Genomic DNA, 13,564 nt, shown 5'->3' with positions numbered 1-13,564 from the left:
GTTGATGAAAATTTTTAATTCCTCTTGTGAAACAATCCTGGACTTATTGGCCCCTTTAAGTCTAGGTAATCTAGAGCCAAGTTTCAGCCAGAACACTCTTGCAGAGGGCAAAAGAAAGTGGAAGAAAGCTAGGCTACAGATCACTTATGAGATCCTAAAATATTATTTAGCTGCTTTCCAAAAGGCTGTCAGCCAGAGCAAGATATTTTACAGACTTGGTAGCAAAACACAAGCACCAACCAACAGTCCTTTTCAACACATTAAGCACTTCAATAAACCCACCAGACAGTGACAATGGTAAGATATCCTCACTGAGCTACAATATATTTCTTAATTTCTTTGTTAATAATATGCTTGCTGTCTGTGCTCATGTATGTCCCAGTGGTTCACTAGTAGTAGCAACTCCAGCATGCCTCCTCTGCCTTAAAAACCTTTCATTCTATTTCTCTATCTTACTTATGTAAAGTTGTCTCAGATTTGAAACCCTCGACATATCCATTAGACCTTATTCCTCCTTGGGTCTTAAAAGAGGTTGTAAGAGCCAATTTTAGAAAGTTAAAGTTTTGAGTTAAACTCATATTAATGTTTGCTTAATTTGAATAGAATATAAATTTTTTCCATAGTCATAGACAATGGTATAGTCTTTCCCCCCTGTAAGTTAGTAAGAGATAGAACCTTCTTGCTATAACTGAGAAACAGTGTGATAAAAATTCTGTTGTGTTTAGAACAGGTCCCAGTAAACAGGGACTGGAAAGACCCATTTTCAACTTTGGTTTCAACTTTGAACTTTGGTAATTTTGGAAAAAACGCAGCTACATTTTTGTCAGAAAACTTGCCCTCTGAAGGCCTCAAACTTGAACTGAAATCTACCATCTCAGGAGAGAGGACGCTTGTGCTCCATAACTTGTCAACAAAAGAAAAGTACTGAGCTATTCCGAGGTACTGTGCTCTTATCTTCTATCTCTGCATGATCGTAAATGAAAGCAAGGTCACCGTACCTGAATTTGAGAAAATTTAAGAGACTGTGATATTATAAGACATTGTGGATAATCGGTTGTGCTTTTGCCTGAGTCATGGAAGCCTCGCTGTAAGGAAGTTGTCTGTTGTCAGAGTGTTTGACTGTGACATTTGTTGCTGTCAGGAAACACACTGTCAGTCATTCGAGCTGCTGTCATGGCAACATCTAAGTATAGCTCAAGTGAAGTCGGGAATGATCTGAGTATGGACTCAAAGCAGATCTAAAATGTCATATAAGTCAGAGGAAATATCAGCTTTTTGTGCTTATAACTGAAATCGAAAGCCTTAAAGACACTCCAGAGAATCATTTAGAAGTAGCAGAAAGACTTGGAATTTTTGGTGAGATGCACAGTCAGATAGAGGCGCAATTAAGAAACAGAAAATGACATTCGCAGACAGTTCTAAGAAATGGAATGAGTTTATTGACACTACAACTGCATGGCTGAAAGATACAAAGAACCTGCTAACACACACATCTGACGAACAGCTAGTTAATCAATTCAAAGAGATGCAATTGCTAGAATGGGATCGCACAAAGTCAAAAGTACGAAAAGCTTCTCCTCAGTTAAAGCGCGCTTTGGATATTAAATGTGACTCTTTTACCCAGAAAACCACGGCAGCATCATCACCCTCTTCGACAGTCACACTTGAACAGACAGAACACGATAGAATACTACAAAAGCTTCATGAACTTCAGTTTATAGTGAAAAAACAGGTATGATCGGAAAAACATTCCACTAGCGCAATGACAGACACACAGAGCTCCAGAAATGATATACTAGTTTTATTAGCACAAAATCAAGTCGAATATCTGACGAATCAAGCCAAATATCAGAAAGCAATCACTGAAATGGCTAAATCGTTAACCCAACAAAGGATAGCTACTGCTCCACCACCTCCTGCACCGCGTGGTGAAGTACCACACAGACAGGTCCCTTTATTTTCAGGTGACCCACTGGCTTATGCAAACTTCATCAGAGCCTTTGATCACGCTGTAGGGGATGTATTAGTAGACCCACAAGATAAATTAGATTACTTGATTCAATATGCAAGAGGACCAGCTCAAGAAATGATTAATGGTTGTGCATGATTGCCACCAGATCAAGGTTATGAAAAAGTTAGAAAGCAGCTTGAAAGTTACTATGGCAACCAAGTGTTTGTAGTAGATGCATACATAAGTAAAGCATTGAAGTGGCCTCAAATAAAACAAAATGATGGAGAGGCCTTGAAAGACTATGCAACCTTTCTTGAAAACTGTATGGACTCCATGACTAAAGCAAGAAATCGAGCAGCATTTAATAACAATGAAAATATCCGTACTATACTCTCAAAGCTCCCACGTATGTTACAAAATAACATAGCTTATGAAATTGAAGAAGGAGAAGATAGAGAGATAGACATTCGCAATTTAACTACCTTTTTACATAAACAGGCTACGATATTTCTGCATCCTATTTATGGCAGCACAGAGAAAAAGGAAAAGACCGACAAGGTTTGGTCTCCTCTTAAGTATGGACAGAAATCAGGAGGTATCTACACTACAAGTATATCTGATGCTGCTGAAAGGGGGACTCAAGAAATCACTGTCAAAAAGACTGTTAACGATACCTGTGCATTTAAAAAGTCTTGTGTATTCTGTAATAGCAAATATACCCTTGCTGAATGTAGTAAAATCAAAGAACTGCCACATAAAGAAAGAATTGACTTTTTAAAATCTAAAGGTTTATGTTTTCGCTGTCTCAAACAGGGGCAGCTTGGTAAGAACTGTAAAGAAAGAATGAAATGTCAGACATGTTCTTTTCACCACCCAGACATCCTACACATCAAAAAAGATGGTGGAGCAACAACTAAAGCTACAGCCAGTGTGGCAACAACTACTGAAAAGGAAACTGAGACTGGAACTTGTGCCTTTACTGGGGCCGGAGAAGAATGAGCACTGCAAGTAGTTCCTGTAAAGGTAAAATCTAAGAAAAGCGAAAGGTATGTAGAAACATACTCCTTTATAGACCTCGACAGTACAATAACAATTTGCACTGAAAGGCTCCAGAGACAAATAAACCTTCAAGGGAGAAGAACACAAGTATTCCTCAAAACTATGAGTAACTATGATGATGAGTCAAAGATGCCAACCCAATGTTCTGTCTTATCAGATTTACAAGTCTGTGACCTCAATTATGATGAATATATTGATTTGCCAAAGGTCTTTACACAGGTCTCTATTCCAGTGAACAGAGAAAGTATTCCACTACAAGAAGATATCGATAAGTGGGCATATCTTAAAAAGGTACGTCTATCTCATAATGACTCTGAAGATGATCTTTTAATAGGAATCAACTACCCAGAAATCTTCGAGCAGCTGTGAATCATACCTAGCCAAGGAGGTGGACCTCATGCTATGAAGACTGCACTTGGATGGGTGGTTGGTGGACCATACAAAGAAATAGACGACCTCGCAAAACAAAGTGGTAAGCTACCCAAACATTCAATCAATAGTGTGTCAATAACAAAGATTGAATATATGTTGCTACAACAGTATAACACAGATTTCCCAGAGCGCAGCTGTTAAGAAAAGGAGAAGATGTCACAGGAGGACATCAAGTTCATGAGTACAGCCTCAGAATCTGCGAGACTGGTAGGTGGCCAGTATTGTTTAAATTTGCCTTTGAAGGATGAAACACTAAAAATGCCGAATAATCGCTGTATTGCTGAACAGCGTGCTATTGGACTCAAAAGAAAACTGAGCAAAAATTCAGGTTTCCACGAAGACTATAAAGCCTTCATGAAAGACATTATAGACAATGGTTATGCTATCAAGGTACCCAAAGAAAGCCTGAATTGCAATGAAGGCAGAGTGTGGTACATCCCACATCGCGGTGTGTATCATCCAAAGAAAAATAAGATTTGTGTGGTTTTTGACTGTACAGCCACCTACTAGGGGACTTCACTTAATGAACAATTAAAGTAAGAGCCAATTTTAGAAAGTTAAAGTTTTGGGTTAAACTCATATTAATGTTTGCTTAATTTGGATAGATAGATAGATAGATAGATAGATAGATAGATAGATAGATAGATAGATAGATAGATAGATAGATAGATAGATAGAGTGGTGTGAAAAACTATTTGCCCCCTTCCTGATTTCTTATTCTTTTGCATGTTTGTCACACAAAATGTTTCTGATCATCAAACACATTTAACCATTAGTCAAATATAACACAAGTAAACACAAAATGCAGTTTTTAAATGATGGTTTTTATTATTTAGGGAGAAAAAAAATCCAAACCTACATGGTCCTGTTTGAAAAAGTAATTGCCCCCTTGTTAAAAAATAACCTAACTGTGGTGTATCACACCTGAGTTCAATTTCCGTAGCCATCCCCAGGCCTGATTACTGCCACACCTGTTTCAATCAAGAAATCACTTAAATAGGAGCTGCCTGACACAGAGAAGTAGACCAAAAGCACCTCAAAAGCTAGACATCATGCCAAGATCCAAAGAAATTCAGGAACAAATGAGAACAGAAGTAATTGAGATCTATCAGTCTGGTAAAGGTTATAAAGCCATTTCTAAAGCTTTGGGACTCCAGCGAACCACAGTGAGAGCCATTATCCACAAATGGCAAAAACATGGAACAGTGGTGAACCTTCCCAGGAGTGGCCGGCCGACCAAAATTACCCCAAGAGCGCAGAGACGACTCATCCGAGAGGTCACAAAAGACCCCAGGACAACGTCTAAAGAACTGCAGGCCTCACTTGCCTCAATTAAGGTCAGTGTTCACGACTCCACCATAAGAAAGAGACTGGGCAAAAACGGCCTGCATGGCAGATGTCCAAGACGCAAACCACTGTTAAGCAAAAAGAACATTAGGGCTCGTCTCAATTTTGCTAAGAAACAGCTCAATGATTGCCAAGACTTTTGGGAAAATACCTTGTTGACTGATGAGACAAAAGTTGAACTTTTTGGAAGGCAAATGTCCCGTTACATCTGGCGTAAAAGGAACACAGCATTTCAGAAAAAGAACATCATACCAACAGTAAAATATGGTGGTGGTAGTGTGATGGTCTGGGGTTGTTTTGCTGCTTCAGGACCTGGAAGGCTTACTGTGATAGATGGAACCATGAATTCTACTGTCTACCAAAAAATCCTGAAGGAGAATGTCCGGCCATCTGTTCGTCAACTCAAGCTGAAGCGATCTTGGGTGCTGCAACAGGACAATGACCCAAAACACACCAGCAAATCCACCTCTGAATGGCTGAGAAAAACAAAATGAAGACTTTGGAGTGGCCTAGTCAAAGTCCTGACCTGAATCCAATTGAGATGCTATGGCATGACCTTAAAAAGGCGGTTCATGCTAGAAAACCCTCAAATAAAGCTGAATTACAACAATTTTGCAAAGATGAGTGGGCCAAAATTCCTCCAGAGTGCTGTAAAAGACTCATTGCAAGTTATCGCAAACGCTTGATTGCAGTTATTGCTGCTAAGGGTGGCCCAACCAGTTATTAGGTTCAGGGGGCAATTACTTTTTCACACAGGGCCATGTAGGTTTGGATTTTTTTTTTCTCCCTAAATAATAAAAACCACCATTTACAAACTGCATTTTGTGTTTACTTGTGTTATATTTGACTAATGGTTAAATGTGTTTGATGATCAGAAACATTTTGTGTGACAAACATGCAAAAGAATAAGAAATCAGGAAGGGGGCAAATAGTTTTTCACACCACTGTAGATAGATAGATAGATAGATAGATAGATAGATAGATAGATAGATAGATAGATAGATAGATAGATAGATAGATAGATAGATAGATACTTTACTAATCCCAAGGGGAAATTCACATACTCCAGCAGCAGCATACTGATAAAAAACAATATTAAATTAAACAGTAATAAAAATGCAGGTAAAAACAGACAATAACTTTGTATAATCTTAATGTTTACCCCCGCGGGTGGAATTGAAGAGTCGTATAGTTTGGGGGAGGAACGATCTCCTCAGTCTGTCAGTGGAGCACTGACAGCAGTCTGTCTCTGAAGCTGTTCTTCTGTCTGGAGATGACACTGTTTAGTGGATGCAGTGGATTCTCCATAATTGATAGGAGCCTGCTGAGCGCCCGTCGCTCTGCCATAGGTGTCAAACTGTCCAGCTCCAAGCCAACAATAGAGCCTGCCTTCCTCAGCAGTTTGTCCTGGCGTGAGGCGTCCTTCTTCTTAATGCTGCCTCCCCAGCACACCACCGCGTAGAAGAGGGCACTCGCCACAACCGTCTGATAGAACATCTGCAGCATCTTATTGCAGATGTTGAAGGAAGCCAGCCTTCTAAGGAAGTATAACCAGCTCCGTCCTTTCTAACACAGAGCATCAGTATTGGCAGTCCAGTCTAATTTATCATCCAGCTGCACTCCCAGGTATTTATAGGTCTACACCATCTGCACACAGTCACCTCTGATGATCATGGGGTCCATGAGGGGTCTGGGCCTCCTAAAATCCACCACCAGCTCCTTGGTTTTGCTGGTGTTCAGGTGTAGGTGGTTTGAGTCGCACCATTTAACAAAGTCCTTGATTAGGTTCCTATACTCCTCCTCCTGCCCACTCCTGATGCAGCCCATGATAGCAGTGTCGTCAGTGAACTTTTGCACGTGGCAGGACTCCGAGTTGTATTGAAAGTCCGATGTATATAGGCTGAACAGAACCAGAGAAAGTACAGTCCCCTGAGGCGCTCCTGTGTTGCTGACCACAATGTCAGACGTGCAGTTCCCAAGACGCTCATACTGAGGTCTGTCTGTAAGATAGTCCACGATCCATGCCACCAGGTATGAATCTACTCCCATCTCTGTCAGCTTGTCCCTAAGGAGCAGAGGTTGGATTGTGTTGAAGGCGCTAGAGAAGTCTAGAAACATAATTCTTACAGCACCACTGCCTCTGTCCAAGTGGGAGAGGGATTGGTGTAGCATATAGATGATGGCATCCTCCGCTCCCACCTTCTCCTGATATGCAAACTGCAGAGGGTCGAGGGCGTGTTGAACCTGTGGCCTCAGGTGGTGAAGCAGCAGCCTCTCCATGGTCTTCATCATATGTGATGTCAGAGCAACAGGCCGGAAGTCATTCAGCTCACTAGGACGTGATACCTTTGGGACTGGGATGATGCAAGATGTTTTCCAAAGCCTTGGGACTCTCCCCTGTTCCAGGCTCAGGTTGAAGATGTGCTGTAGAGGACCCCGCAGCTCCGATGCACAGACCTGCAGCAGTCGTGGTGATACCCCATCTGGACCCGTTGCTTTGCTGGCACGAAGTCTCCTCAGCTCTCTGCTCACCTGCGCTGTTGTAATTGTGGGTGGAGATGTCTCTCCTGTGCTGGTATCAGCAGAAGGATGTGTGGAGGATGCAGTACTCCGAGGTGAGAGTGAGAGTGGGTTAGGGTGGTCAAACCTGTTAAAGAAGTTGTTCATTTGGTTTGCTCTCTTCACGTCTCTCTCAATGGTGGCACCCTGCTTCGAGCTGCAGCCAGTGATGATCTTCATCCCATCCCACACTTCCTTCATGCTGTTATTCTGCAACTTCTCCTCCAGCTTTCTCCTGTACTGCTCCTTCGCCGCCCTGAGCTGGACTCTAAGTTCCTTCTGCATATGCTTGAGCTCATGCTGATCACCACCTTTAAAAGCCCTTTTCTTCTGGTTCTAAAGGCCCTTGATGTTACTTGTAATCCATGGCTTGTTATTAGCATAGCAGCGTACAGTTCTTACTGGAACTACAATGTCCATACAGAAGTTGATGTAGTCAGTAGTGCAGTCAACAACCTCCTCGTCAGAAAACTGCATGCTTATCCCATTTCTGAGTTGAAAATGGGTCTTTCAAGTCCCTGTTTACTGGGACCTGTTCTAAACACAACAGACTCTAATATCACACTGTATCTCACAGTAAACAACCTCCTCAATGTTCTCACTATGTGATCCCTGCAGGATATCCCAGTCTGTAGTTCCAAAGCATTCTCTCAGAGCCTTCTCTGCCTCAGGGGACCACTTCCTGAATGAGCGTGTGGTTGTAGGTAGGACCCTCACTCTTGGTTTGTAGTGAGGCTGAAGCAGAACCAGGTTATGATCTGCTTTCCCAAGCGCAGGCAGCGGGGTGGCGCTGTATGCGTCTTTAACGTTTGCATACAGGAAATCAATAGTCTTATTTCCCCGGGTGTTACAGTCCACATACTGGGAGAAGGCAGGTAATGTTTTGTCCAGCGTCACATGGTTAAAGTCTCCAGCGATTAGCACAAGCGCCTCAGGGTGCTGCGTTTGTAACTTAGCAACAGCAGAATGGATGATGTCACTCGCTGTCTCCACGTCCGCCCGAGGAGGAATGTACACAATAACAGCAATGACGTGTCCAAACTCTCTGGGCAAGTAATAGGGACGCAAACTTACGGCCAACAGTTCGATGTCCCTACAGCAAGTGGAGATTTTGACGTTAACATGTCCAGAGTTAAACCACCGTGTATTAACATAGAGAGCGAGTCCTCCTCCTTTGTGCTTCCCGCAGGTACTTGCATCTCTGTCTGCTCTAACTGTGCTAAACCCGGATAGCTCCACCTTAGCATCTGAGATGATGGTAGTTAGCCACGTTTCACAAAAGCACAACAAACTGTATTCTCTGTAGGTTCTGATATTTTTCACCAGCGCAGCCAGTTCGTCGATCTTATTTGAGATTGAGTTCACATTTCCCAGAATCACAGAAGGAACCGAAGGCTTAAAACACCACTTTCTCGCAAGCCGCTTCATTTTTAGCTTACTGCTGGCTCTGCTGCCACGATACCGCCTTCTTACCTCGTCGGGTAAATAGGGAACCATACTGGCACTGGCATTTGTTCTCAGCGCTCGAAGTTGAGTACTTGAATAGACGAGTCTCGGCGTGTAAAAATCCATGCCCACGTTGTAAAAGTAAGTGTGTCCAGGGAACGAATACACATAAAATAAAGTGATAGGAGTGATCAATAAATAAAAATAGAAAAAATAAAAGTAGAAAAATAAAGTCGTACACGGAGCTGCTGAAAAGGCTGCCACTCTCGGCGGCGCTTGAGTCATATTTTAAATTTTAAATAAATAAATTTCTTCCATAGTCATAGACAATATTATAGTCTTTTCCCCTATAAGTCAGTAAAAGATAGAACCTTCTTGCTATAACTGAGATACAGTGTGATATTAGATTCTGTTGTGTTTAGAACAGGTCCCAGTAAACAGGGACTTGAAAGACCCATTTTCAACTCAGAAATGGGATAAGCATGCAGTTTTCTGACTGTCGTCATTTTGAAATGGTTCAAAAACATTTGAAGTGATTTGCAATGATTTGAAATGTAACAATAGTTAAGCTTTCAACAGAACTTTTCTTAACAAGAATTTTTCCTTTTTTTGCTATTTTAATTTTCTTTTTTGTGTGAACTGTTTAACTTTGATTTTTAACTAAAACTTTTAAAAACGAAGATATTTTGTCTGTGGAATCATTTTGGCGCGTCAGGCTTTTGTTGAATCTTATTTTTTGAGTTAAAGCTGTTGAACTTTGGTAATTTTGGAAAAAACGCAGCTACAGAAGTATTTGACAGCGTAGGTCCTTCTGTTCTGTCATTAATAAATAGTTCTCTTACTTCCAGACGAGTACCAGCATTTTTTAAACATGAAGTTGTACAGCCTCTCCTCAAAAAGACCGGTTTTGACTCGAGTGATCAGAGTAACTATAGGCCAAGTTTGAAACTTCCGTTCCTTTCTAAGATACTGGAAAAAATTGCTTTTCAGAAACTTCAGTCTTTTTTAAATGAAAATAATATTTTTCATATATTTCTATCTGGTTTCCGAATGAAGCATAATACTGAGTCTGCACTTATTAAGGTCACAAATGATCTGTTACTGTCAATAGATTCTAAAGACTGTGCAGTATTAATGTTGTTAGATCTCAGTGCTGCTTTTGACTCTGTACATCACCACAATCGTCTAGAGTGCCTGGAAAACTGGGCAGGCTTTTCAGACTTCACTCTAGAATGGTTTACTTCCTTTTTGGAAAAGGGAACTTTCTCAGTTTCTTTTAATGGATCATCATCTGACACTGCCCCCCTCTTGTATGGTGTTCCACAGGGGTCAATCCTTAGCTGTATTTTATTGTCATTGTTCATGTTACACCTAAGCAACATTATAAAAAAGCATGAAGTGTCCTATCACTGTTATGCTGATGACACATAGTTGTATTTCACTTTGAGATCTGGAAGCCCAGATGCACTGAAATGTCAGTTTGAGTGCCTAAATGACATTAAGCAATGGATGGCTAGTAATTTTTTTTTTAAAATGAATGAGAGCAAGATGGAAATTTAAATTTTTGGACCTCAGAAAGTTGTTAATAATGTAAACTGTGATCTAGGGCCACTCTCCATTTATATTAAACCCTACGTGAAAAATCTTGGCATTTAATTTGATCCTGATTCTAAATTTGACAAGCAAATAAATGCTATTGCTAAGGCCTCTTTTTAGCATCTGAGAGTATTGAGGAAAGTCAGGTAAATTTTTTCTTTTGGAGATTTTGAGACATTAATCCATGCCTTTATTTCTTCTCGTTTGGATTATTGTAATGGACTGTATTTTGGAGTTAGTCAGACAATTTTGTCTCGTCTTCAGCTGCACAAAATGCAGCCACACATCTGCTAACAAAAACACAGAAATCGTGCCATATTACCTCAATTTTAGCATTTTAGGCTGGTAACCTGTGAAATTTAGATTTAATGTTAAAATTTTGAATGGGCTACCTCCAGCTTACCTCATTGACCTCATACATCCCTACTGTCCTTGTAGAGCTCTGAGGTCAGCCAATAAGCTGTTGCTTTCTGTCCCAAATAGTCGTTTGACGTGTAAAGGTGAGCAAGCTTTCTCCATGGTGGAATGGTGGAATATTCTTCCTCCTCATGTTTCATCAGCCCCCACTATTGAATGTTTTAAATCCAGGCTGAAACCCCACTTGTGTACTCAGGCTATTTTTAGGTGTTTTAGTGATGTGTTTATGTGTATTTTGTGTTTCCTGTATTACCCATATATTGATGTATGTTTAATTTTTTATTTTTATTCATTTATTTATTTTTAATGTTGTAAAGCACTTTTGAAATTGGGCTAGATAAATAAACCAAACTTAACATGACACATCACAGCTGACACAGTGACATCACTTCCATTAGGGTGGAGGGCAGAGCTTATAATGAGTCCAGAGCACAGTTGATTTAAGAACTTGAATGAAAACCCACTGAGTTTATAAATATTAAAACTAATCTCATGAAGGTCTTATTACTCACTTGACATGTGTACAGCAGCTGAGCCCTGGCTCCAGTCTCCTGATGCACTCTGGGGTGAGATGTGTCTTTGACAGGTCAAGCTCCTCAAGTTCTCCACAGCAGCTGATGACAGAGCCCAGCACAGCACAGTCCAGAGGAGATAAAGTTGTGCTACTGAAGTCAATCCTTAAATCCTTCCCAATGGTGTTTCTGATTAATCTTTCATTCTGAGTCTCATAAAGCCACTGATACACTCGCAGAAGTTCTCTTTTATCTTGACCCTGTAGTGCCAGTTCAGCTTTCTGCTTCACCCACTCCAGTATCCGGTTTGCTGTCTTCCACTCGAACTCTCCCAGGATTCCTCCCAGTGTTTTAAAAACAGAAGGCCTGGCCAATCCTGCCAGGAATCGAGTGAGAATCTCAAATCGGCCATCTTTACATGAGTCCAACTCTTCAAGCAGCTCCTCAATGCTTACTGATCGATCAAGGTAGAAAGTACAGGCAGCCATGAACTCCTGTAGGGTGAGATGGTAAAATTTATATGCTATGTACTGCTGAGTGCTTTCACTTTGCAAGATTTCTTTGAGGAACCCTGAGAGGAATGAAGAGGACAGGACTTTCTGGAGACCAAAGGCAGAGATCTCAGACTTGTCATAAAACACATGAGTCCTGTTGACCACCCCATAATAAGCCATCATTCCCAGTTTTATCAGAGTCTCCTGCTGGTTCTTAGCTTCTCGCCTATGATTGGTCACTATGTTGTAAAGGAACATTACAAAGAGCTCGGTAACAGTTTTGGGAGCAGGTTTTTGCTTTTCGTCAGTTGTAATGAAATGGTTCTTCAACACAGAGCAGACAATCCAACAGCATGAGGGGTTGAAGCACATTGAGTACAGGACGGCATTCTCCTCCACAGATTGAAAAGCCTTTGAACCCAGATCAGCATCACCAAAGACCTTTTTAAAGTACATCAGCCTTTGTTCAGGGAAGAATCCTAGGATCTCCACAAATCGATCAACTCTGTTCATGTCCAGGGAATTCAGGGCTGTTGGTCTGGTTGTTATTAGGACTGAACAGCCTTGCAATAATTTCCGACTGATCAGACTGGTGACCAGAACATGGACTGGAAAATATTCACCTGGGTCTGAGCAGAGCTGCCTCTCTGTGAAGTCCAGTTTGTGTTTGTACTCATCCAGTCCATCAAATATAAAGAAAATTTTTTCAGGATTCTGAAGGATTTGCCTCAGTCTCATGTCATTGAGATGTTTATAGTGCCTTACAATCAGTCTGGTTAGAGGCATTTGTGGCTCTGCCTTTGTATCTAAGAGATTGAGCTCCCTAAATTTAAACAGGAACACAAATGCAAAACTCTGGTACTGAATACCCCTGGCCCAGTCAAGCATGATCTTCTGGACCATTGTGGTCTTCCCAATTCCTGCCACTCCACTAACAACTACAATGTGTTGGGAGGTCCTTCTGAAAAGCTGCTCTGTCCAGATTCGCTCAAATTTCACTTTTGTCTGCTCTTCTACCAGTGCTCCATGTGTATTCCACATTTTCTCCAGTTCATGGTGTCCCTCATTGTAGGTTCTTCTGTACTGATCAATGATCATCAGCTCTGTGTATTGAGTTGCAATGCCCACAAGTCTGGTGTGTGGTTCTCCAGGAGAAGTCTGATCCTCCAGCGTTCTTGAGGATTCAGACACAGCATGCCTGTGTTTATCTTGGAGGTCTGAAAGTCACAGTAAAAATAAGTGAGGAGACTGAGGAGGATAAGATTGATAAAATTGATAACCAGGGACATGAGACTAGTGGGATACCTTTAATATGAAGCTTAATGCAAACATTGGCCTGAATGTTCCTCAAGAGGTCTGGTCCTGAAAAAGGTGGAACAGATAAGCATTAGTTATTGTAATTTACTCAAAAACACAGAATTTAGACATTTTATAAAATGTAATCGTGAGTTTATTCCTTATCTAGATATGACAGATTGACACCAATACATCACACTCTGTGGCCAATGCATGAAGCAAGAACTGGATGGCAGAGCAATAATGTCCCCTGAAGCCACCAAAGAAAGAGAAACTTGCACACTACTCATTTCAAGTGACCTTGTAACCATAGAACGTCCAAAGTAGGACTTGTCCAACAAGGTAGGGCAGTAGAGCACCTTACAGCACTTCAGCCATCTTTCAAGTCACAAGTCACAATATTCACAGTCAGCAGTGGGACATCATGAAGTTCAGTCAGGACAATCCTCAAGCAC

At 41.2% G+C, this 13,564-nt stretch overlaps 1 protein-coding gene across 1 annotated transcript in view; it reads right to left on the bottom strand.

The window, feature by feature from the left end:
• The window catches only part of LOC114641103 (NACHT, LRR and PYD domains-containing protein 3-like), an 81,117-nt gene extending 68,093 nt beyond the window's left edge, over positions 1–13,024 (bottom strand). Inside the window, exon 1 of the mRNA XM_051925212.1 lies at positions 11,320–13,024. Coding sequence (XP_051781172.1) covers positions 11,320–12,911 — 1,592 coding nt within the window. The 5' untranslated portion in view covers positions 12,912–13,024. The remainder of the gene's footprint in view (positions 1–11,319) is intronic.
• Positions 13,025–13,564: the final 540 nt, after the last annotated feature.

Source organism: Erpetoichthys calabaricus, chromosome 1, assembly GCF_900747795.2.
Source record: "Erpetoichthys calabaricus chromosome 1, fErpCal1.3, whole genome shotgun sequence".
Classification (NCBI taxonomy): domain Eukaryota; kingdom Metazoa; phylum Chordata; class Cladistia; order Polypteriformes; family Polypteridae; genus Erpetoichthys; species Erpetoichthys calabaricus.
Note: the sequence above shows the minus strand (reverse complement) of the source record. Positions and strands in the feature narration are given on the sequence as shown.